The 23,611-nt window shown below is 38.4% G+C and overlaps 1 protein-coding gene across 3 annotated transcripts in view; it reads right to left on the bottom strand.

The window, feature by feature from the left end:
- ATF6 (activating transcription factor 6) overlaps positions 1 to 17,615 on the bottom strand; it is a 197,304-nt gene extending 179,689 nt beyond the window's left edge. For all 3 annotated transcript variants that reach the window (XM_017515079.2, XM_037733668.1, XM_037733669.1), the window contains exons 1-4: positions 17,424 to 17,615; positions 6,026 to 6,102; positions 2,470 to 2,557; positions 451 to 557 (exon numbers count right to left, since the gene is read on the bottom strand). In XM_017515079.2, coding sequence (XP_017370568.1) covers positions 451 to 557; positions 2,470 to 2,557; positions 6,026 to 6,102; positions 17,424 to 17,505 — 354 coding nt within the window. In that variant the 5' untranslated portion in view covers positions 17,506 to 17,615. The remainder of the gene's footprint in view (positions 1 to 450; positions 558 to 2,469; positions 2,558 to 6,025; positions 6,103 to 17,423) is intronic.
- Between the last annotated feature and the right edge of the window lie 5,996 nt (positions 17,616 to 23,611).

Here is a 23,611-nt window from a genome sequence, read left to right as displayed (position 1 = left end):
AAAAAAAAAAAAAAAAAATAGCCCCTTCTAAAGGTAGCACTAGGCATTCCCGAACTAAGGCAATCATTCTAGATTCTGTGGCTAAAGAGATATAAAGACTGACCATATTACATTCTTCTATGTCCATATATAAAGAACGTATATTCTAACAGGAAGGAGAAAGAAAGGCAGGGGGAAGACAGTAAGCCAATAAACAAAACAATACTGGATACTGTTAAAATGCAATGAAACAACGAAATTATGGAGGCATGAGCAGAAGGGAAAGAGGGCAAAACCAAAGGCACTAACAACTGTCTAGCTCCCAAAGGCTCTTTCTTGAGTCTCAGTTCCCTCATTAAATGAGAGAATAAAACTCATGGTAGTATTCAACAAATGTCAACTGCCTCCCCCATATATATATTTTCCAGATAGCATTATAACCAAAATCATTGTAAAAGACTGGCTACTCACAGGAACATGCTGAGTTGAAGAGTAAGAGTCCACTGACTGAGGAGACGAGATTGAATAACTTGAGGAGGCTGGAGAAAGTGGCTGAGGTTCTGCCTTAATATCTTTAACTGGAAAACATGGAGGAAAGGTTTTACCCACTGGACAACAAAAACTTAGAATAAAATGAACAAGAAAGAAGGTAAAATCTTTTAAAATTCAATCAGATATGGAAGCTAAGGTCACCAAAATATAACAAGTGAAAATGCAAGATGCAGTTTCTAGTATGCTTACACTTGTGTAACAAATTATATATGTGGGGGGTAGGGCTGTATGTGTACACTTGCATCTGCACTAATTCTCTGGAAGAGTAAACAGAAGAAACTGGTAACAGCGGTTGTCTCTGGAAAGCAGAACTTGTTGGTTGAGGGATAAAAGCAGGAGACATTTTTCTACTATACAGATTTTTGTACCTTATGAATATTATACCACATGCAAAATATTATAGATTCCCAAAAATTTAATTTTAAAAAAGTAAGAAATAAGAAATAATTATTCTGGAAAGCATTTTTGACAATACAATTTAAACTCATAAAAAATGTTCGTATCTTTTAAACTACTAATTTATCCTATAAAAATGTACTGAGCAACTATGGCCCAGGCAGTGTCCCTTGGTGTCAAAGACAGAACAGGGTAGGGATGGTAGGTAGACTGTGTTTTCCAGAATTAGCCATACAATGATCTTCCCTCATGATCTTCTATAATATGATCTTGCAACTTCCCCACCAAGAAGTAGAGTCCATTTCCTCACCCCATGAATTTAGGTGGGCTTGACTCCTTCAACCAAGAGAGAACAGAGCAATGCTATGTGAATCCTGAGGCTGGAAATGCAGCCTCTGCTTTGTGTGCCGGAACACTCACACTTGGAAGTCTGACTACCCTGAGACCACCATGACTTGCGAACACCACGCCACACAGAGAGGCCCTATTCAGGCACTCCAGTTCATAGTCTTGTCTTCAAGTCATTCTACCCCGGGCGCTACACATATGAGTGAAGAAACCTCAAGATGATTCCGGCCCCCAAATGTCAAGCTACTGCAGTCTTCAAATCTCCCCAGTTGTGGTCTGGATATTACGGAGCAGAGACAAGCCACCGGAGCACCCAGTCAAAATTTGTGACCCATAGATTCTAGCAATTTAATAAAATGGTGGTTGTTTTAAGCAACTAAGATTTACAGTAGTTTGTCAAACAATAAAACCAGAACACTGACCTTGTGTATCCCATATTCTATAAAGGCAGGCAGGCATGAAGCAATATAATAAATAAAATAAAGAGGAATAGGTAGTGCAGGGGTAGGGAGGAATTCAGATAGGATAATGTGCTGCTTATTTATTCACTGTCTCTCAGCACCAAATCCACTTTCTATAATCTGTGATACAAATTACTCCCAGCTGGCATCCTTTTAAGTCCTGTCAATAGGAGATACTAGAAAGATGCTAGAAGTGAGGAGAAGCGATAGTCTTCATTCTACCATCAGCTGTACCCCAACATTGGCAATTTGCTCCAGGTTTCAGCTTCTTTCAGTATACTCAACCCCGACTTCATCAGGCCCCCTTAAAGATAGTATCAGCAAGGTGCTTCCCCTTCTCAGAAGTACATGTGTTAAATGCATAGGAACTCCTCTACCAAGTTCCTAGGTTCTGGTAACCCAGCCTCTTCCCTTGGATTCCCTGAGTCCTGTCTGGTTCTCAGGTTAATCTTATATAGAGACATTATTCGAAATTCAAAATCAATATTTCCATTTCTGATATGAACTATTTATTCATTCATTACACTACTGAAACATAACTATGAAATTCCTCATATCCATTTTTGACAAGAAATTTGTTTACACAATTGCCATACCAGAAGTAGAAGGAACAACACCAGGAATCTTTTAACCTATCAATATAGCCCAATAGCCCTGCCTAATTTTGAGTATGACCAAACTGCAAAATAAAATTGATCTGTTTAAAGCTTTTACCAGTGAAACACATAATTACCTGTACAGATTTGGTTGTGAATGTCCCAAATGTCTGACTCCCAAGGCATCAAATCCAAATCAAAATCAAGATGATCAAAATTGTTTTCCTGTAGGTTTCAAATCACCAAAAGAACATTAAAAGAATAAAACATATACATCTTAAAATCAAGCTATCAGACACAATTTGGCACGAATAATATAACTGCTATTAGCCAACCCAGTAAAATGAATATTCTAAGTCAGTCTTGTATGAGAATACATCTTGGATAGCCTAGAGATTCAGTTACCTGAAGCACAGTAGTAACTACTAGGAAAGAGGTAAGGGATTCAGTATTTAAAAGATTCCGTTGGCTTCACTCTTTTCTATGAGAACAGACCTTTACAGTAGTCAAAAGTGTGTCTTTTATCATAAGAGAAGTCCAGCAAAATACATTTTCCCATTGCCATTAAGAGAAACAAGACAAAGCAAACGCTATTCACAATATAATCTCTATATAAAATAGAAAGAATACAGACATATCCAAAAGACAGGCAAGAATCATAAAGAGCGTAGTTACCACTGAGTAATTTTCCCTTTTTTCTACTGTTCTATACATCCTAAATTTCTAAAACTTTTATGAATTTAAAAAAAAAAAAAACACTTGTTAATCCTATAATACACTTTTTAATCCTATAAAATAAAACTAAGTTTTTCAAACAGGGGTCAGCAAACTTCTTAAAGGCTCCATTAAGTGCTTTTCATTTAGACGGTTTTTCTAACTTAAATATAAGCATACTGTGGGTCATCCAGATGACCACCTTATACTATATACATAAATAAAGAAGTGTCACATCATTTCAGAGCCCTCATGTAAATCTGAGATCAAGTTAGTACCAAACAGTACTATTTTAAATTAAGTGTCTGGAGTCACAGAGACAAAAAGAGAAGTAAATTTAATATATAAATAATGCAATAAAGGCAATAAACATTAACTTAATGTCACAGATGATAAAATAGCAACAACAGGGTTGCCTGAGCCCAGGGGTTCAAGATCAGCCTGAGAAACATGGCAAAATCCATCTCTACCAAAAAAAAAAAAAAAAATACAAACACTAGCTGGGCATACTGGTGAGCACCTGTGGTCTCAGCTACTCTGGAGACTGGAGTAGGAGGATTGCTTGAGTCCCAAAGATGGAGGCTGCAGTGAGCCATGATCATGCCACTGCACTCCAGCCTGGGAGACAGAGCCAGGACCTGTCTCAAAAAAGAAAAAAAAAAGCAACAATAGAGAAAATATGCCTCAGGCAAAAAAAGTAAAAATGTATCTAATAACTGGTAACGACCATTTGTTAATAATTTCTAGAAGAGTATTATCATTTCAAAATGACTATTATATGGTTAATTTTTATTGAGACTATACCAGAAACAGAGAAGGGAAACTGTTTTCTTATAGTGCCTGTAACTGAGTAAATATTAGTACAGGGTACATAAAGAGAATATGTGGAAGTGTACATGATAAAAAAACTATTTAAATCATAAAAGAACCATTTTTTTATAAAAATCAAAAAGAAAAAAGAAAGAAAAAATGTAGCTGTGTACCTCATACTGGGGAAAAATAAAAATTAATTTAAAAAATAAATAAATAAATAAAAAGGGAAAAAAATCAATCTCCTTCACTTTTTTTTCTTATTTGGATCTACACATCAAAAAATTAAGCAGCCTTGGCCAGGCGTGGTGGCTCATGCCTGTAATCTCAGCCCTTTGGGAGGCCAAGGTGGGTGGATCACTTGAGCTCAGGAGTTCGAGACCAGCCTGGCCAATGTAGTGAAACCCCATCTCTACTAAAAATACAAAAATAAGCCAGGTGTGGTAGCACACACCTGTAGTCCCAGCTACTCAGGAGGGTAAGACATAAGAATCTCTTGAACCCAGGAGGCAGGAGGTTGCAGTGAGCCAAGATCACATCACTGCACTCCAGCCTGGGCAACAGAGTGAGACTCTGTCTTTAAAAAAAAAAAAAAAAAAAATTAAGCTGCCTTGACTTTTAGCAACCAAAAAATCCATAAGCTTTCTTAATCTATGTAAACTTACCAATGCTACATGCCTGAGTGCCAGCAATACTTTTAAATAAGGACATGATCTACTTCAAGAAACTTCTGACTCAATCTTCAGCCATGTCAAATACCTTCTAGAGCATAAAGATTTTATCTCGTCAGAAATTTAACGGGCCCAATTTATGCAAAATAAAACATACTTATATACGCTAGCTCTTCAATGACTTAGCATAGGAAATTCTACTACCATTTGGAAGAAGGATGACATGAGGGCTCTCAGAGATACAATCCCTTCATGTTATACTAGAAAAAATAAGGAAGTGAAAGATTGAGTGCTTTGCATAAAATAATAGAATGTTAAGTCATAAAATCAGGAATATATTTCCCTTAATCTTTCCAATTGCGCACACAGTTTCTTCATATAGTTTAAAAGAAACACCTTCCTTTAGGATTCTAGATGTTATGAAATACAAATGTCAGCTGCTTATTTAAATAGCCAATATTAAAAGGCAATTTAATCAACAGGCCGTATTCTAAAGTATCTCATGGAGTAAATGAAACCATTAAAATCCCATGTACTGATTTTCTAAAATACATCATGTGCTTCATCCTCTTCTGTTGATTCATGGTAAAACAATTGCTAAATCATTATTTAAGAAATATCTGAAACTCACTAAGCAATCTGTACACGTTTTGTACTCTAGTTAATAAGAGCTTAAAATGATGTGATAGTCAACCTGACTGACAAATTACTCTGCTCACTTGAATTACTTCTTCAATGAAATAGCACCTCATCCATTAAAGAATAAGACAAAATCAAAGTTCTATAGGCCAAACAGCTTAATATGTACTAATCAATAAAAGAAAATCTAAGATATTTTTGAGGACCCAGAGTGTTAAAATAGTTTTCACACAGACCTCTAACCAAAGACAAGGATATACCTACTCTTCAGAGCTTTCTATATAAATATACAATTTTAAAAAGGAAGTTGGTAAGTTCTGCTTGACATACCAACTTAGTCAAGCAGAACTTACCAACTTCATTTTTAAAAGCAATTAATCTGTAAAAACCAAGAGGTAGGCAGGTTAGTGACTTTTCTAAAGTCACCCACCAACTCCCTTATGTAGCAAAGTATCTGTAAAAAAGAAGTAGGTAGATTAGCAACTTTTCCAAAGTCACCCACCAATTCCCTTATGCACCAAAGTATCTGTAAAAAAAAAAGTAGGTTAGTGACTTTTCCAGAGTCACCCACCAATTCCCTTACATAGCAAAGTGCCTGTAAAAACCAAGTAGGCAGGTTTTTACCTAGGGCCAAAGGTGGGCCTAGAATACAAGTCTCATACCAAGACCAATGAATTTCTACTGTCCTACATTTGCTGACTACAAAATGGCTACTAACTTTCATACTTAATGGTAGAAGCTATTTACCATGAAGTATGTAACATAAATTACTAGCCTAAACCTGTTGTCCTGAAACTTTCTTGCAATAATTAGGGTTAAAGACTAAATATCACATTATTCAACCTTAGTAAATACTTACATAAGTCTCATTGGCTGCGTCCAACTGCAGCTCATCGGTGTCTGTGAAATAACCGAGTTCAGCAAATAGGGCAGAATCTTTGGACAAAAGAATAGAGATTAACTGTCAATTCAATTATTTGACAAAGAAACAAGCACTGTACCCCTATGTCACCTCTATTAAGGTTTCTTATTAGCCATTACTATTATTAATAAACTCCAGAAATGTAAACGACAAGCAATTCAAAGCTCATTTCCAATTTATGTGTTGTTTTCTGCATAATTTTTATCTTGTGGGCTGAATTCTTACACCAGGGATCAAAAAAGATTTTATGTCATATGTCATGTAAGACTAATTGGTAATGGCTTTATGGAACATTACTAACAAGAATTCTGATGCTATATTTGGGTTCAGCATGAAAAGTTAATGTGGTTCATAAGTAACAATAATAGAGAGGACTAAGGAAAGCATACATGCACTGCATATTTGTCATCCATGCCTTAAGTTAAGGGTATAACCAATTTTCTATCTAGACAATAAAGGATTTACTCATCTAAACCATCAAATTCATTTCAGCAAATCTAACTATATTCCAATTTCCTAATGAGGTTTCATTATAAACTAAGAAATATGTGGATACAGAAAACATTCTTCAATACACTACACTGAAACTTTCTGTAGGGAAAGGTCAAGGTGTTGACCAAGGCCCAAGAAGGCTGCTTACCATAGAATCTATGAAGTTCCTATTTTCTGTGACACTTTCAAAACTTCAGGCACTTTCAAGAGTTTTTCAAAACTAGGCCTTCCTTTGTACTCCTTATCTATTATATTCCACTGAAACTGCTCTGATGATTTCCTCATTGTACAAGTTTAGGAAGTACACTGCCAGTCTATTATTGACTTGACCAATTACAGTACATTTCACCACCCTAAAACAAAACAGTATTTAGCAAAAAATTTTATATGTAGTAATAGCCAAAGGTTGCTCACATGACTCTCAGAAAAGACTACTCAGCTGCACAGCCAACAAACACGTAAGCAGAGGGCTGTGGCTTCTATGTAAGCTGAAACTCCTTTAAAAAGTTCTCTATTTGGGCTTTCTCATTTCTTTCCTCTCATTCGTTCTTGAACCTGCTCCAATCAAGCTCCCCCCTCCACATACACACAATTATTAATGTCTCCAGTGACTTCCATATTGCTAAATTCAATAGTAAATTCACATTCCTCATCTTACTTGACCTGTCAACAGCATTAACATAGTTGATCTTCTCATTTTAACTGGAGCATCTTCTTCACTTTCAGAATACCACACTTACTTGGTTTTCCTCTCACCTCACTGGTTGACCCAACCTTGCTGGTTCTTCCTCATCTCCCTAACATGAAATTGTCCTTGGGCTCGGCATAAACGTTTCTATCTATCTTACTCCCTTTGTAATCTCAGCTGAGCTCATGGCTTTAAATAAAATCTATATGTCAAGGATTTCTAAATATACATCTCCAACCCACACTTCAAGATGCACGTACACTGAGTACTGACATCTCCTCTTAGATGTTAAAAGGCTCCTCAAACCTGACATATCCAAAATGAGTTACTCATCAACCCCACCAAACTTCCTACTGCTTTGTCCTCAACCCAGTTAATGACAAATGAATTTTCCCAGTTGCTCAGGCCAAAAGCCTTGGCATCATTATTACTTCATTCTTTACTTCTCTTCTTCACTCTTCATATTCAATCTACCAACAAATCCTATCAGCTCTGTCCTTAAAATATACATCTGTAATACGGCTTCCTACCTTTCCTCCCATTCTTCCTTCCCTTCCCAACCTTCCTTTTCTTCCCTACCAGTCCCATCACAGAGATGCCAGCTTCTGAGGAAGCAAGGCAACAAGGGTGATGGGGTTTTGTGCACAGTCATCTCCAGCAATGTGCCTGTTATCCAAGGAAATAGGACAGTGTAGGGGAGACTATTGCCCAGCAAAGGTGGCAGCATGCCCCTGCCCAGTGGGAGGGGGAATGGAGTGGCAAATGGAAAAGGCAGCCTGAGAGGATAGAAGACTGGTCATACTGAACAAATATGTTAGTTGATTGAGCAAATGGTTGACTATATCTAAAATAATTAGAACGTTCTGGTTTCTCTTCAGAACAAATAAATCTTTTGCCTTTTACTAAAATAAATGGAGTCAGATTTCTCACAGTCTGAGAAAGAATTTAAGAACCTGGAAAGAGTCAGGAGACTAAAAGAATCCTAAGATGTTGGATTGGGAACTGAAAGCATTAGTAAATAAACTCATTTAAAGTATATACACATACAGATAGCTATAGAAATATATATGTACACACATATACAGATGTTTGTATACACACACACATATACATGTATATATATTTTCTAGTTACATCTGCTAAGAGGTCCTAGAAGCAATGATATCCCAGTAGCAATGAAAATACTGGGTGCCCAGATCTTGGATACTAAATACCATCTTCCACCAAATGGAAGTTCACTAAGGGGTTCCTTGGAGAAATGACCAATTCCAGGGCTGCAGCAGGGAAAGTGCAAAATAAGCCTGGAAAATTTTGTTGTGCCAGAAATTCTCAGTAAATGATAGGAACATGTCAAAAAGAACAAAGGCTCCAATATGAATGAACTCCCAGTGGTCAAATCTGGGAGAAACTGAGCATCAGAATAAAATGAGAGTAGCAGTTAACCAACCATCAAATAAAAAAGGAGTCAATTAGCTCATCACGAAAGAAAGGGGAAGGAAGGAAGGAAGGAAGGAAGGAAGGTAGGAAGGAAGGAAATAAGCAAGCTAGCTTCTTATAGTGCAATGTCAATTAACAAATATAGACAGAATGATAATGAGAGTTAAATAGTTAACCATTTAGCAACCATTAGAGTGGTAACTGATATACACTGGGGTTATCAGTGAGTCTAGGGCTCCTAGTTAGAGGTTTAATAAGAAAAGGATATTGGTGTCATGTCAGATTATCTCCCCCAAAATAGTAATACAAAAAGGGAAGGAGTGGCTTTACAGTGGTGAAACCTGGAAGATATCAACTTGACCAAGTGATCATGTGAATGTATCATAGGATGATATGAAGGCATAGGAACATCATATTTATACTATAATGTATGCTCTCATTTTATTCTGATGCTTAAACTTTCCAGATTTGACCACTGGGAGTTCATTCATATTGGTGCCTTTGTTCTTTTTGACATGTTCATTTGCTGAGAATTTCTGGCACAAGATTTTCCAGGCTTATTTCGCACTTTCCCTGCACTTCTCCACCCGTGAATTGGTCATTTCTCCTAGGAACCTTAGTGGTTTAGGATCATCTTGTAGCATAAAAGATTTGTACTCTTTAAGACTATCAAGGACATTAGACACAGGAAAAGACCAAAGAACTGTTCCAGATTAAAGGACGCTGATGAGACATGACAAGTAAAGGCAATGGGTGTTTGCAGATAATCCTAGACTAGAAAAACAAATGATTATTGAAACAGATGGAAAATTTTGGTGTCTTTGAATTGGATGACAGTCTTGTAACAATGTTTATCTCCTGACTGGAAGAAATATAGGGCAGTAATATAGGAAAGTGGCTTTGTTTTGGGGGGTAGAAGGGTAGAGACTATACACTACAGTATTTAAAGGTGATGGGTCAACACATCTCTCCCTTTCTCTCTCTCTCTCTCTCTCTCTCTCTCTCTCTCTCCCTCTCCCCCTCCCCCTCCCAAGGGAGAGAAAAATGGAGTAAATGCAGTAAAATTTAACAACTGTGGAGTCTACGTAAAGGGCATGCAAGAGTTCTTTGCACTGTTCTTACAACTTTTCTATAGATTTCAAACTATTTCAAAATTTTTAAATGTATGTATATAACATGTGTATATGCATGTATGTGTGTACATATCCATAATCCAACTACTTCTCATTACTCCACTGTTACTATTGTAACTCATGGGGACTGCTTTAGTGGCTTCCAAAATGTCTCCATGCTTCTGCCCTTGCCCTCTTTCAGTCTATTTCCAACAGAGCCACTGAAGTGAGCCTATAAAAACAAAAGACGTTATTTGGAATCACGATTCTCATAGTGGCAGATCAGAAATATGAGCATATAATGCAAGAAGGTGAAAAAGAACCCTGTTATGTTACCTTTGAAGTATAAAGCATACTAAAATAAATTCATGCTTTTTAAAAATAAGTATTTGCGGCCAGGCATGGTGGCTCACACCTGTAATCCCAGCACTTTGGGAGGCTGAGGCGGGTGGATCATAAGGTCAGGAGTTCGAGACCAGCCTGGCCAACATAGTGAAACTCTGTAACTACTAAAAATACAAAAAAAATTAGCCAGGTATGGTGGTGGGTGCCTGTAATCCCAGCTACTCAGGAGGCTGAGGCAAGAGAATCGCTTGAACCCAGGAGGCAGAGGTTGCAGTGAGCCAAGATAGTGCCATTGCACTCCAGCCTAGGTGACAGTGCGAGACTCCATCTCAAAAAATTACATTAATTAATTAAATAAAAATAAATATTTCCTCATTCTTAGAAAACACACAGTGAAATGTTTAGGAGTTTCATATTACCTGCAGCCTACTTTCAGATGTGAAAGAGGAGAAAAGTGTGGGTAATATTAAGAGATAAAGTGAATGTGTCAGGATGTTAACAGTTGGTAAATCTAGATAAGGAAACTGCAGGTTTATCAGTGTACTGATCTTCCAACTTTTCTGTTGTTAAAAAAATAACTGAAGGTGGGTTGATAAATATACTTGTATATTTATAGAACATCCCGAAAGAATCCAAAAGAAACTGTTGGCATTAGTTACACCTAAAGTATCTCTAAAACCTATTGTCTATTTCTATATCCTCTGCACTAGTCCCACACTATTAGATTTCCCTCAACAGTAGTAAACAATGGTAGTTATTTTTAGTGTGCTCAGCAAGCTTTCCCACTTCACCTCCACCTTGCCCATTTATTTATTCATTTACTCCTTGTAAGTTTAGTAAGATGAGAAACAGCCACTGGGTTTAGCAATGTGGAAATCAGTAGTGAAACAGCAGTTTCAGTGGAGGGGTGGCACCTGACTAGCCTGGGTTCAAGAGACCAAAAGAAATAAGAAACTAGAGTCAGTGAACACGGACATTTTCTAAAAGGAATTCTGCTGTAAAATAGAGAAATGCAGTAACAGCAAGAGGGGAAGTAACATGTGAAGAGAGTTTTGGGTTTGTTTTGTTTTTTTACTCTAGATAGAGTACTATCCAGATATAGAAACAGTACTTCTAGGAGAAATAACAACATGTTCATTTACTGACAGAGATGATCTATAGAGAGGGGAAAATGCTGATGCAGGAAACAGGAGGAAGAATCGCTTGAGCAATATTCTTGAACAAAAGAGGAAGAAGCTAAAGCACATATGGAAGGATTGGCTCTAGCTAGGAGCAAGACGCCGCTCCATCTCAGTAACAAAAGAGAAAGCAAACGTGCTGGTAGGTGGGTAAATGAGGTAATAGGAGACTGGAGCAGCTCTCTTCTGATTGGAAGGATGAAAGAAATGTTGGAGGTTTGAAGATAGAAGAAACTTTAAAAGCAATCATCAGAATGGGTCTGTGAGAGGACCAGGGAAATATGATCGGTCTGGCAACACTGAAAGTGAGACCAGTCAGGAGAGTTGAAGTGTATTTTTTCAGCCACATTCAACTATACTGAGGCAAGAATGAAGTAGGCAAAACTGAATTTAACTAATAGGTTTATCCAAGAGAAACCTACAAGATAAGAGACAGACAAGGATATGCAAGGTGAAAGCAAAGAAATGGTAACAATGACTGTCCATGGTACTTAAACTGGGAAAGGGGGAAGTGATGAATTGAAGGAATGAGAGACACTGGAAACATGGCAAAATCTCAGAAGGACTGAATGATTATTGAAATTGGAATATGAAAGGGAGTAACCTGGTAAAACAGGAAAAGGTAGTCAGAGCAGGATGTTTGAAAGTGAGACTTCAGTTATTGGTAGTGACAAGACTTAAGCTTATGATCGGGAAAGCAGATGGCTGAGACTCGGTGAAGGCATGATCTGTGATAAAGAGGAGGTCCAGAAAACGAGAGGTCAGTGCATCTGGAGGATCTTCTCTGAGGATTCTGAAATCATCCAAGAATCATAATGGAAGCAATGGTGAAGAAAGTAACAGTACGCTAGTGGCTAAAATTTTTCAAAAAGTCAAAAAGAAGCCAGGCATAAGTGGCACGTGCCTGTAGTCCCAGCTACTCAGGGGGCTAAGGCGGGAGGATCCCTTGAGTTCAGAAGTTTGAGGATGCAGTGAGCTGCAATTGCTCCACTGCACACTCCAGCTCCACCCTCGGCAAGAGAACAAGACCCCATCTCTAAAAGAAAAAAAAAAAAAAAAGTGAAAGAGAGTTATCCAGAAATCAAGAGAGGTAAGAGGGTGGGATATTGTGACAAAAGAAGGTTTAAATTTAGATATTTTTAGGGAGGAGGAAAGGAGAATAATGGTGAAGGACAATGAGGACACCTATCCCACCATCAGAGGCCCTGTGGTGAAAAGGTTTTGATAATAAAATTGGCCACCACTCACCGGGGCATTAAGGGAAGTTGTGTCATCTGGAGCACTAGATTTTGGTTTAATGTCAAAAGGCCAAGAGAACCTTCATAGAAGAGACTGCAGACACAAAAGAAACCACAGTGACAGATGGATGCTTCTGATCTTGATACATACAGTGCAGCCAAAAAAGAAGAAGAAAGTAGCTTCTGCACAAATCCAAGCAAGAAAAAAGAAGAGAGAAGGAGAGAGGAAGGGAAAACATACAGACAGCAAATAAGCATATGAAAAGATGCTCAACATCATGTCATCAGGAAACTGCAAATTAAAACCAGATACCACTATACACCTATTAGAACGGCTAAAATCCAAAGTACTGGCAACATCAAATGCTAGCAAGGATGTGGAGCATCAAAAACGCTCATTCATTGCTAGTGGGAATGCTAACTGGTATAGCCACTTTGGAAGACGGTTTGGCGGTTTCTTACAAAACAAACAAAAAACACGTTCTTACCATACAATCTAGCAATTATGCTCTTTGATATTTACCCAAACAATTTGAAAATGTATGTCCGTACAAAAACCTGCACACAAATGTTTTCAGCAGCTTAATATATAATTGCCAAAAGTTGGAAGCAATCAAGATGTGCATCAATAGGTAAACAGATCAGCAAACTGTGAATTTATGGACTAAACTGTGTCCCCCAAAATTCACATGTTGGAGCCCTAACCCCAAACATAACTATATCAAGAGATACAGTCTTTAGGAGATAGTTAAGGTTAAATGACATCATAAAAGTGGGCCCCTAATCTGATACGACTGTGGCTTTATAAAAAGAAAATTCTCTCTCTCAATGCCATGTGAGTACACAAGAAGGCAGCCATGTGCAAGAGAGGAAGAGGGCCCTAAGCAGAATCTGAGCATGCTGCCATCCTGATCTTGAACTCTAACCTCCAGAACTATGAGAAAATAAATTTCTGTTGTTTAGATCACTCAGTCTGTGGTGTTTTCTTACGTCAGCCTAGGCAGACTAATAGGCTGTAGAACATGAACACAATGTAATACTACTTAGTGCTAAAAAGAAATGAGCTATCAAACCATGAAAAAACATGGAGGGACCTTAAGCGCATATTGCCAAGTGAAAGAAGCCAGTTCAAAAATACTGCATACTGTATGATTCCAACTATATGACATTCTGCAAAGGGCAAAACTATGGAGATAGGGAAAAGATCCCGGAGGTAGGGAAAAGGAGGAAGGAAAAAGCAGGTAGAGCGTGGGACTTTTTTAGGGCGGTAAAACTATTCTGTATGATACTGTAATTATGAATACATGTCATTATACATTTGTCAAAACCCAACAGGGGTTCCCAACCCCTGTTCCCAGGGGTACTGGTCCGTGGCCTGTTAAGGAGGTGAGCAGCAGGTGGGTGAGTCAGCGAAGCTTCATCTATATTTATGGCCTTCCCCATCACTTGCATTACCACCTGAGCTTCACGTCCTGTCAGATCAGCAGCAGCATTAGATTCTCATGGAGTACTAACCCTATTGTGAACTGCACATGCAAGGGATCTAGGATGCATGCTCCTTATGAGAATCTAACGCCTGATGATCTAATCACTGTCTCCCATCACCCCCAGATGAGATGGTCTAGTTGCAGGAAAACAAGCTCAGGGCTCCTACTAATAATTATTTCATTATATATTACAGTGTAATAATAATAGAAATAAAGCGCATAAAAAATGTAATGCACTTGACTCATCCCAAAAACATCTCTCATGCCTCCCTGCCCCCAGCCCCCATGGGAAAAATGTCTTTCATGGAACCAGTCCCTGGTGCTGGGGACCCCTGCCATAGAATGCATAACACAATGAACTTTAAACTATGGGCTTAGTTAATAATAATATATCAATACTGGCTCATCAATTGTAACCAAGGTACCACACTAATGCAAGATGCTACCAGTAAGAGAAACTGGGGATGGAGAGGAAGTACATGGAACTCTTTGTACTGTCTGCTCAATTATTGTGTAAATCTATAATTATACTAAAAAAGTAAGCCTATTATTTAAAATAATTATGTGAAATTCCATTTCGGTGTCCATAAAGCTTTATAGGAATACAGCCACGCTCACTTGTCTATATTGTGTCTGGCTGCTTCTACACTGTAACAGCAGACTTGAGTGGTTGCAACAGTGACCATGTAGTAACAAAACCTAAAATATTTACCATCTGGACCTTTACAGAAAATGTTTGAAGACCCTTGCTCTAAATTTCATTAACTAAGTTAAAAAAAAAAAAAAAGGAAAGCACATCCCTCACAGCAGGTTGTTGAGTTAATAGCTTATTTAAATTATTTAGAGTTGTTAAAATCACAAGACATACTAATCACATAATCCGATTTTTAAATTTTAACTAGTTTCTAATATTAAAAAAAAAAAAAAAAAAAAAAAAAACAGCCAGGCACAGTGGCTCACACCTGTAATCCCAACACTCTGGGAGGCTGAGGCAGAGGATCATGAGGTAAAGAGATCAAGACCATCCTGGCCAACATGGTGAAACCCCGTCTCTACTAAAAATACAAAAAATTAGAAGGGCATAGTAGCATGTGCCTGTAGTAAGTCCCAGCTGCCTGGGAGGCTGAGACAGGAGAGTCGTTTGAATCCAGGAGGCAGGGGTTACAGTAAGCTGGGATCCTGCCACTACACTCCAGCCTGGCAACAGACCGAGACTCCATCTCAAAAAAAAAAAAAAAAAAAAAAAAAAAAAAAATCAAAGCTAGGCACGGTGGTTTGAGCCTGTAATCCTAGCACCTTGGGAGGTTACAGCAGGATGACTACTTGAGGCCAGTTGGAGACCAGCCTGGGCAACACAGCAAGACCTTTGTCTCTCCAAAATATTTAAAAATTAACAATTAACCAGGCCTGGTGGTGGCATGCACCTGTAGTCCTAGCAACTCAGGAGGCGGAGGTGGAAGGATGACTTGAGCCCAGGAGTTCCAGGTCACAGTGAACTATGATTGCACCACTGCACTCCAGCCTGGGCGACAGAGTGAGACCCTGTCTCTAAAAGAAAAAAAAAAGTCAAGTAAATCAGTGAAGTACTTGAACACCCAAAGCAACTCTCACAGAATGACACACTAACAGACATTAGTGTTTCAGTCTATTGCCAACAAACTCTATCCTACTTACTGAACGCCTAAGGAATTTAAATTAAACTGTTCAAAGAAGAGAAGACTGAACAGTTTGAAACGGGAAAACCGGAAAACAATGGAAATGCGCACATTCAGGAAATGGCAGGGCCAGATACCTGACAGAAGTGAGTCGGTGAACTGACTATAAAAAACTGAATGCTCTGTTAGAGAACATTAAATCAAGTGATCAGATCAGACAGGAAAATGCAGCCTGGGTATCAGAAGACAACACAAAATAATGCTACCAGGAAGTGTCCCACAGTTACAGTTTAAACAATGTCATGAAAATATAATAGCTGACTAGCTGACAAAACAAATCATAACTACCCAATATATTCAAGTAGTGTTATTAATAACCAGGGATCTTATGAAGAATAAAATCTGTAGAAACGAGTCAGGAAAGCATTATAGAATAGATACTAGGGGTACAGGCTTTGGAGGTAGAAAAACCTGGTCTGAACCTTCTTCTGCCACTAACTAGCTCTAAGAATCTGAGCACAAATTCTGTTAGCCTCAGTTTCCTCATCTCTAAAATAACACTATCTCATTGGACTGTTGGGAGGATTAAACAAAATACTGCATGTAAAGAGTTTAGCAGGGTGCCTGACACAAATAAAGTGCTAAATAAATGGTAGCTAACACACTGTTCCTAATACATTTGGCTGGAGAAAATGGGAATAGAAAGTCTAAAGTTTTCCAGCAACTCTTAGAAAATCTACCCAAGGACTGAAATAAATCTCCAACAGAATATAGTTTTAGAGAACATCTGCCCTTAAAAAAATTAAATGATGACTTTGTTCAACAAAAAGTTGAAATTCCTTCCACTCATGCTATTGAGAATGCTGGCCCAAAGGAGAAAGATAAATGGGGTTCCCCTCAGTTCCGAGGCTGATGAGTGGCGTAGGCTCACTGGGTGTCCGTTTGGAAACCTACACAATCCCAAATTCATATTGGAACCTAAGAACAAAATTACTTTTATATCTTGCAATCAAGAGGAGAATGAAAGTTTCCTCTAAATACTTGGATAACAAAGCTTTTCCACTCTGATTTCCACTTCATTCCATTCCACCCTTCCTGATCACGAAAACGAAACAAAATATCCATTAACAAGAAAATTTAGATCTATATCTGCAGAGCAGTCGGGATTGCATTTAAGTATTAGGTCTAGCAAAGCAGGGACCCGAGGTCAGGTGCTTCAGTGTTTTCTTTTCTCCCAAGATGGACATGAGGCTTAAACCAATAGCAAAAGCTATAAGATTTAGGATTTCTTGTATACAACCACATTCTCTCATATACACCCACTCCACTGTGCTCACCGCCCACATTTCACACTCAGGAAATAGCTTGTAGCCTTTTTGTCGGTCCCAGCCATCTTGCCCTAAACCTCCTAATAACGTCCAGTGTTAGCCCCCCCCCCCCAAAAAAAACCTGGTACTTCCCCAGCAGAAACAGTGAAAAATAATACTAACTCCAGTTAGACAATATTCTACTCGCCCTGTGGCCAGGACAGAAGCCGAACGATCCTCCCAGACTCTGTGAGGAGCACGGACGGGAGTGACGAGTGGCCCCACTCCCCAGGCAGGGTTGGTCCACACCTGTCACCACGAGTATCGGAAGTAGGGAGGAAGAAACCTGTAGACGCGAACGCGAGCCACCCTGGTACATTCTCAGATCCCACTCACCCCAATCTTCATCCAGCCGGTGAGAAAGTCCCGGACTAAAAGGTGACTCCATGGTGCCGGCAATACCAACCGGCTCCCCCATATCACAAGTTCCTCTGCCCTGGAACTCGGTGACTAATATCTGGGACGGCAGCCGCTGGCGGACAAACTACTCTGTAACGCTGATGAGACGGTGGCCGATTAAAGACAAACTGCTTCTGCCGCACGAGGGCTTTGTACGAAACAGGAGAACATCAGAGACTAAGCAAATTTAAATAGACCTGTGAGTAAATATTTACTTTTTGGAGTTTCCAGGACTTTCTGTCCCGCAGTTTTATGGGGGAGGCAAGGGGAGACACGCAGACATCGCTTCGACTAAACAAAATTTATCAATCATTAAAAATAAAAAGTAAAGCCCCTTTCTGAACATTCTGGCTTATTCCTTGATTATCTTTCTTAATACCACAGCGTAGATACCTCAGAACAAAATTAGAGGCTAACAGTAAATTTAGTTTAATTTTTATGAATAATTCTCTATCAGTGTAAAAATTCTTCATATACGCGTGTATGACAGAAAAACACTGCTATTTTTCCACATTCATTAAAACTGTTTAACTGGCACAGTATCCGAGGTAAATGGTACTGTACTATAAAACGTAACTTCTAGAAAGCCTACTTTTATTTAAATGAAGCAAATGTAAAAGATAAACCCCAAAATTTATCTCCTAAAGATAAATTTCTAAAACATAGTATTTAGTCAAAGTCCAAGCGACCTACAGTAATCGATGTTCCCAATCTTTATATTATTAAAGATTCGGATTTTATTTAAAAGAAATTCACACACATCACGAACTCCAACTGAAAATATGAACTGAGTTGGATAAAGCAGTTTGAAGAAAGCTACTTAAGAGAATTTCTTTTTCATCTATTTTAAATTTCAGCGGCCAGCGAATATTTAAAATACTGTAACTTAAGAACACGTATGCCTCTAGGACCACGTGGAATCTTTCCCATGGTAGGTAAGCAAAACAAATGTGCTTCCCAGAATCCTCCAAGCTGCTCGTGGCTGGATATTACTACAGATTGCATAATACAGGATCCCTCCCGGAGCCAAGCCCAGAAAAAGATTATGAAATCCCCTGACGTCATATATGACTACTTTTGTCACCAGAAAACTAATAAATTTTCATTTAAGGTGAATGTTATTTATTTTTTATAACACTTTTATTCTCGTCCAATTACCAATTCAAAAATTGACATAAAAACTAAAATAAGGCCTGGCGTGGGGGCTCAAGCCTGTAATCCCAGCACTTTGGGAGGCAGAGGGCGGGTCATGAGGTCAGGAGTTCGAGACCAGCGCCTGTAATCCCAGCTACTCCGGAGGCTGAGGCGGGAGAATCGCCTGAAACCGGGAGGCGGAGGTTGCAGAGAGCTGAGATCGCGCCACTGCACACCAGCCCGGGCGACAGTGCGAGACTCCGTCTCAAACAAGCAAAAATAACTAAAATGAAAAGCGAGTCTTCTGTATCCCACTAGATTTTTAAGAAAATCACCGTGACAAATCGCCAATTTTTTTTAATTTCCGAAAGATTTTTTTATTCAAAAAGTGCAAGTAATTATGAAACAAACATTTGTGACCTGTCACCAATTTTAAAATTTAGCATTTTTTATTTTTGTCCTAGATTTTTCATAAGAAATTAAATATTATAGAATTAAATTCCTCTTTCTTCCCTGCTTCATTTTCCTCCGACAGCATAGGCCACTTCTACCATGAATTTTATAGGTATAAAATTTTACTTTCTTTTATTTTTATAAAAGTGGAATTCTAGTCCACTTTTACTTTTACTTTTATGATGCTTAAACATGCTTATAGATACATGCATTTAGTGTAATTTTGTTGTTTTTTTTAAAATGTATGTAAACTTGCTGTACTCTAATGTTTTGCAAATCACTTTTCTTATTGGACATTACTATTTGAGGATATATCCATGGTATTTCCTTGAATAAATACATATATCCTTTTTTTTTTTTCTGTTTTCCTAAGGATGAACAAAATTTGGGTTGTTTCAATTGTTTACATAAAATATATCCTTGTATGGGGTCTCCTTGTGCATATATGCAAAAATCTCAGTCTCTCTCTTTTTTTTTCAGACAGGGGCTCACTTTGTCCTCTAGGCTGGTTTGCAGTGGCACCATCTCAGCTTACTGCAGCTTGATCCCCAGGTTTAAGCAATCCTCCTGCCTCTGCCCCCAGTAGCTGAAACCACTGGCACCCGCCACCACACCCAGCTAATTTTTGTATTTTTTGTAGAGACAGGATTTTGCCATGTTGCCCAGACTGGTCTCAAAACTTCTGACTTCAAGCAATCTCCCTGCCTCTGCCTCCCAAAGTGCTGAGATTACAGGCGTGAACCACCTCGCCCAGTCTCAAGAATGTCTTTAATAATGTATGTACTATTTTTACTACTGTGAAAATTGTAATTTACATTTCCCTAGCAAAGTGGTGCCTTTTTCCATACTTATGAAACCTTATTTCCTTTTCTGTGAACTGTCTACTCTTACCTTTTATGAATTTTTAATTTTCATAGTTTTATAGTTTTGTTTTTCACATCCTTTTTTTTCTATTTGGCTATTATTGGGGTATAGCAACACTCTGGATTTTTTTACAGCAATCTTGTACCAAAAACCTTGCTGAATTCTGTTATTCTAATATTTTGTCTTTGCCAGGCACAGTGGTATGCACCTGTAATCCCAGCTTCTCAAGAGGCTGAGGCAGGAGGATTGCTTGAACCCAGGTGTTCAAGGCTAGCCTGGGCAATATAGCAAGATTCTGTCTTTTAAAAAAAAAAAAAAAAGTGTGTGTGTGTGTGTGTGTGTGTGTGTGTGTAATGGTAGATGAAAATTAAGATGTGATAAAAATGATTTTTTTAAAAAATTGTCTAAAGTTCTTTAGGATTTTTTTATGTAGAAGAACATTATGCAAATACCAACCTTTTAAATTCTATTTTATTTAATGTTTTAATTTTTAAAATAAACTTAGTATATTTTCAAACAAACACAAGAGCTGATATAGTGAATCCCCATGTTCCTATCACCCAGCTTCAGCTTCAAAAATTTGCCATTCTTGTTTTATCTATCCTGCCTCTCCACAACTTTTTTCATTTTGCTTTGTTTTTTTCCAGGAATTTTTTTTTTTTTTTTTTGAAACAGAGTCTCACTCTGTCACCCAGGCTGGAGTGCAATGGTGCAATCTCAGCTCACTGCAACCTCCGCCTCCTGGGTTCAAGCCATTCTGCCTCAGCCTCCCAAGTAGCTGGGATTACAGGCACCTGCCACCAGGCTCAGCTAACTTTTGTGTTTTTAGTAGAGACGGGGTTTCCCCATGCTGGCCAGGCTGTCTCAAACTCATGACCTCAGGCGATCCATCCACCTCAACCTCCTGCTGGGATTACAGGCATGAGCCACCATGCCCAGCCTTCCTGGAATATTTTAAAGCAAATCCAGATATCATATTATTTCACCCATAAATACTTCAACCTATATCTTTTTTTTTTTTTTTACTTCAACCTATATCTTTAAGAGACAAGGCCTTTTCTTATTTTTAAGAAACATACTGATAATACCATTATCATACCCAACAAAATTAGTAATTCTTTAATGTCATCTGACACTTGTCGTATGTTCAGTTTTCTGTCTTAAAAATGCCCTTCCTTCCACAGTTAATTAAAATCAGGATCCAGACAACGTCCTCACATTGCATTTAGTTCATATGAAAATTCCCTCTCCATTTCTTCCCCCCATGCCATTTATTGAAAAATCATTGGTCCTATAGAATTTCCTGCTTTGTGATTCTGCTGATTATGTCTTCATGGTGATGCTTAATTTGTTCCAGAAACTGCCAGTGACATCTAAAGGCATGAATGGATAGTTTTTGCTTTTGTTTTTGTTTTTGCAAGAATACTTCATAGGTGCTCCCTTGCATCATAGCAGGCAGCATATACATAGTGTCCCACTTTTAGCGATGTTGAGATTTATTAGTGAGTTCAGATTTTTTTCCTAAGTCTTAAACTGTTCTGCCCCTTGTTTTACTGCAATGATTAGGACCTCTAATACAATACCGAAGGTAGGGGCTAGAGTAGGCATCTTTTAACTTGTTTTTCAATTTTAATATGAATGTTTGAAAAGTTTTACCACCAAATAAGATTTTTTCCCATAGATTTTTTATATACACTGTGATTAAGGAAGTTTCCTTCCACTCTAGTTGCCGGGCTTTTCTTTTTAAATCGTTAAGTCTTGGATGTTACTGAATCCTTTCTCTTGAATCTACTCCTCGTTTTCAACTTAAACCCTTAGAATAGAAATAAAATTTGAAAAAGAACTTTATGTCTAGAGACAATACCACCCTTTGGTCTAGGTAAGAGGAGCTCCTACCCTGGACCCACACTTTACCTTCGGCTCTGTCCCCACAGGATAAGAATCCATACTGCCAACGTGATGTGCTCAGCTAGAACACATGCCCCCTTCTAGACGTGCATCTAACATCCAAATAGCCCAAATAGCTTCAAGCCTGCTTCTAGGGCTGGCTCATGCGTCTTACCTCTTAAGAGTGAAATGAGCCAATGGTATACACCAGGGCTGTAGCGAGACCTTATACATACAGGTGGAGGATCCACATATATATATATATATGCACCAGGCTCTTCATGACACAGAACATATCAAGGGGTGGGGAAATAAAGGAGGCAGCCTGTGGGTGGGGGCCACCTCTCCCTACATTGCCATGTTTTGTCATGGAATCTTATAAAATCAGAGAATTCTAAATTCAAACCTGGTCTGACAGATCATTATGAAGGTATATTTGTCAAGATAATAGAATAAAACATTTTATTAAACAGGTAGCTTGATTTGTAATTTTATTTTTTTAAGGCAGAGTCTTGCTCTGTCGCCCAGGCTGCAGTGCAGTGGTGCGATCCTGGCTAACTGCAACCTCTGCCTCCAGGGCTCAAGCGATTCTCCTGCCTCCCCGCCTCCTAAGTAGCTAGGATTATGGGCGCCCACCACCACACCTGGCTAATTTTATATTTTTAGTAGAGACAGGGTTTCCCCACCTTGGCCAGGCTGGTCTCAAACTGCTGACCTCAAGTGATCCACCATCCTCCCAAAGTACTGGGATTAAAGGCGTGAACCACTGCACTGGCCAATTTATAACTTTTAAAAGTTAAGACAAATAGTATATGGGCCTCAATGTATACTATTGTTGGAACCCTGCAAATGGTGGGGAGTATGACTAGTGAATTTACAATTTAATTAAAATTACATTTGATCCATACTATCTGATTTTATAATCTGATCAACAATGTATGATGGATAGGCATTAATTTGAATCATATTAAACTGCAGCTATGTAACTACTTTTTACCTACAAAAGAGGTAATTTCACATGCTGCAACCTGTTATTTTTATTTTTTTAAATAGAGACAGGGTTTCACATGTTGGCCAGGCTGGTCTTGAACTCTTGGCCTCAAATGATCCACCCGCCTTTGTCTCCCAAAGTCCTGGGACAGGCATGAGCCACCACACCCAATCTCCTCAACCTGTTTTTAAAAAGCTTTTTAGAGAATAATAGTATGAAGCTGTATGATTTTATGAAAGCTAAAACCAATGAAGTAATTTTTTCTCAAAAGAAAACATGTCAGAGAGCAGTGGCTCATGCCTATAATCCTATCACTTTGGGAGGCCAAGGTGGGTGGATCACTTGAGGTCAGGAGTTCGAGACCAGCCTGACCAACATGTTGAAGCCCTGTCTCTACTAAAATTACAAAATTAGCAAAGCGTAATTAACGCACACCGTAATCCCAGCTACTTGGGAAGCTGAGGCAGGCAAATGGCTTGAACCTAGGCAGTGAAGGTTGCAGTAAGCTGAGATTGTGCCATTGCACTCCAGCCTGGGAAACAATAGTGAAACCCCATCTCAAAAAAGAAAAAAAATAAATAAAGAAAAATTATTACACGGAGATTGCCAAAGGCTTCAGGTCCAATGTTAAGATTTTTCTCAAGAATTTTCCATAATACTCCTATACATTTAAAAAACTGAGCTAGGCATTTATTAAGAGGATCATTATTCATAACATATTTTTGTATTTTAAAATTACTCCCACTATGGTGTTTACTATATACATAGACACATATGTACGTGTAAATATGCAAAA

Source organism: Cebus imitator, unplaced genomic scaffold (assembly GCF_001604975.1).
Source record: "Cebus imitator isolate Cc_AM_T3 unplaced genomic scaffold, Cebus_imitator-1.0 Scaffold541, whole genome shotgun sequence".
NCBI classification, from domain to species: Eukaryota; Metazoa; Chordata; class Mammalia; order Primates; family Cebidae; genus Cebus; species Cebus imitator.
The sequence above is the reverse complement of the archived record's forward strand: the minus strand, read 5'-3'. Positions and strand labels throughout refer to the sequence as shown.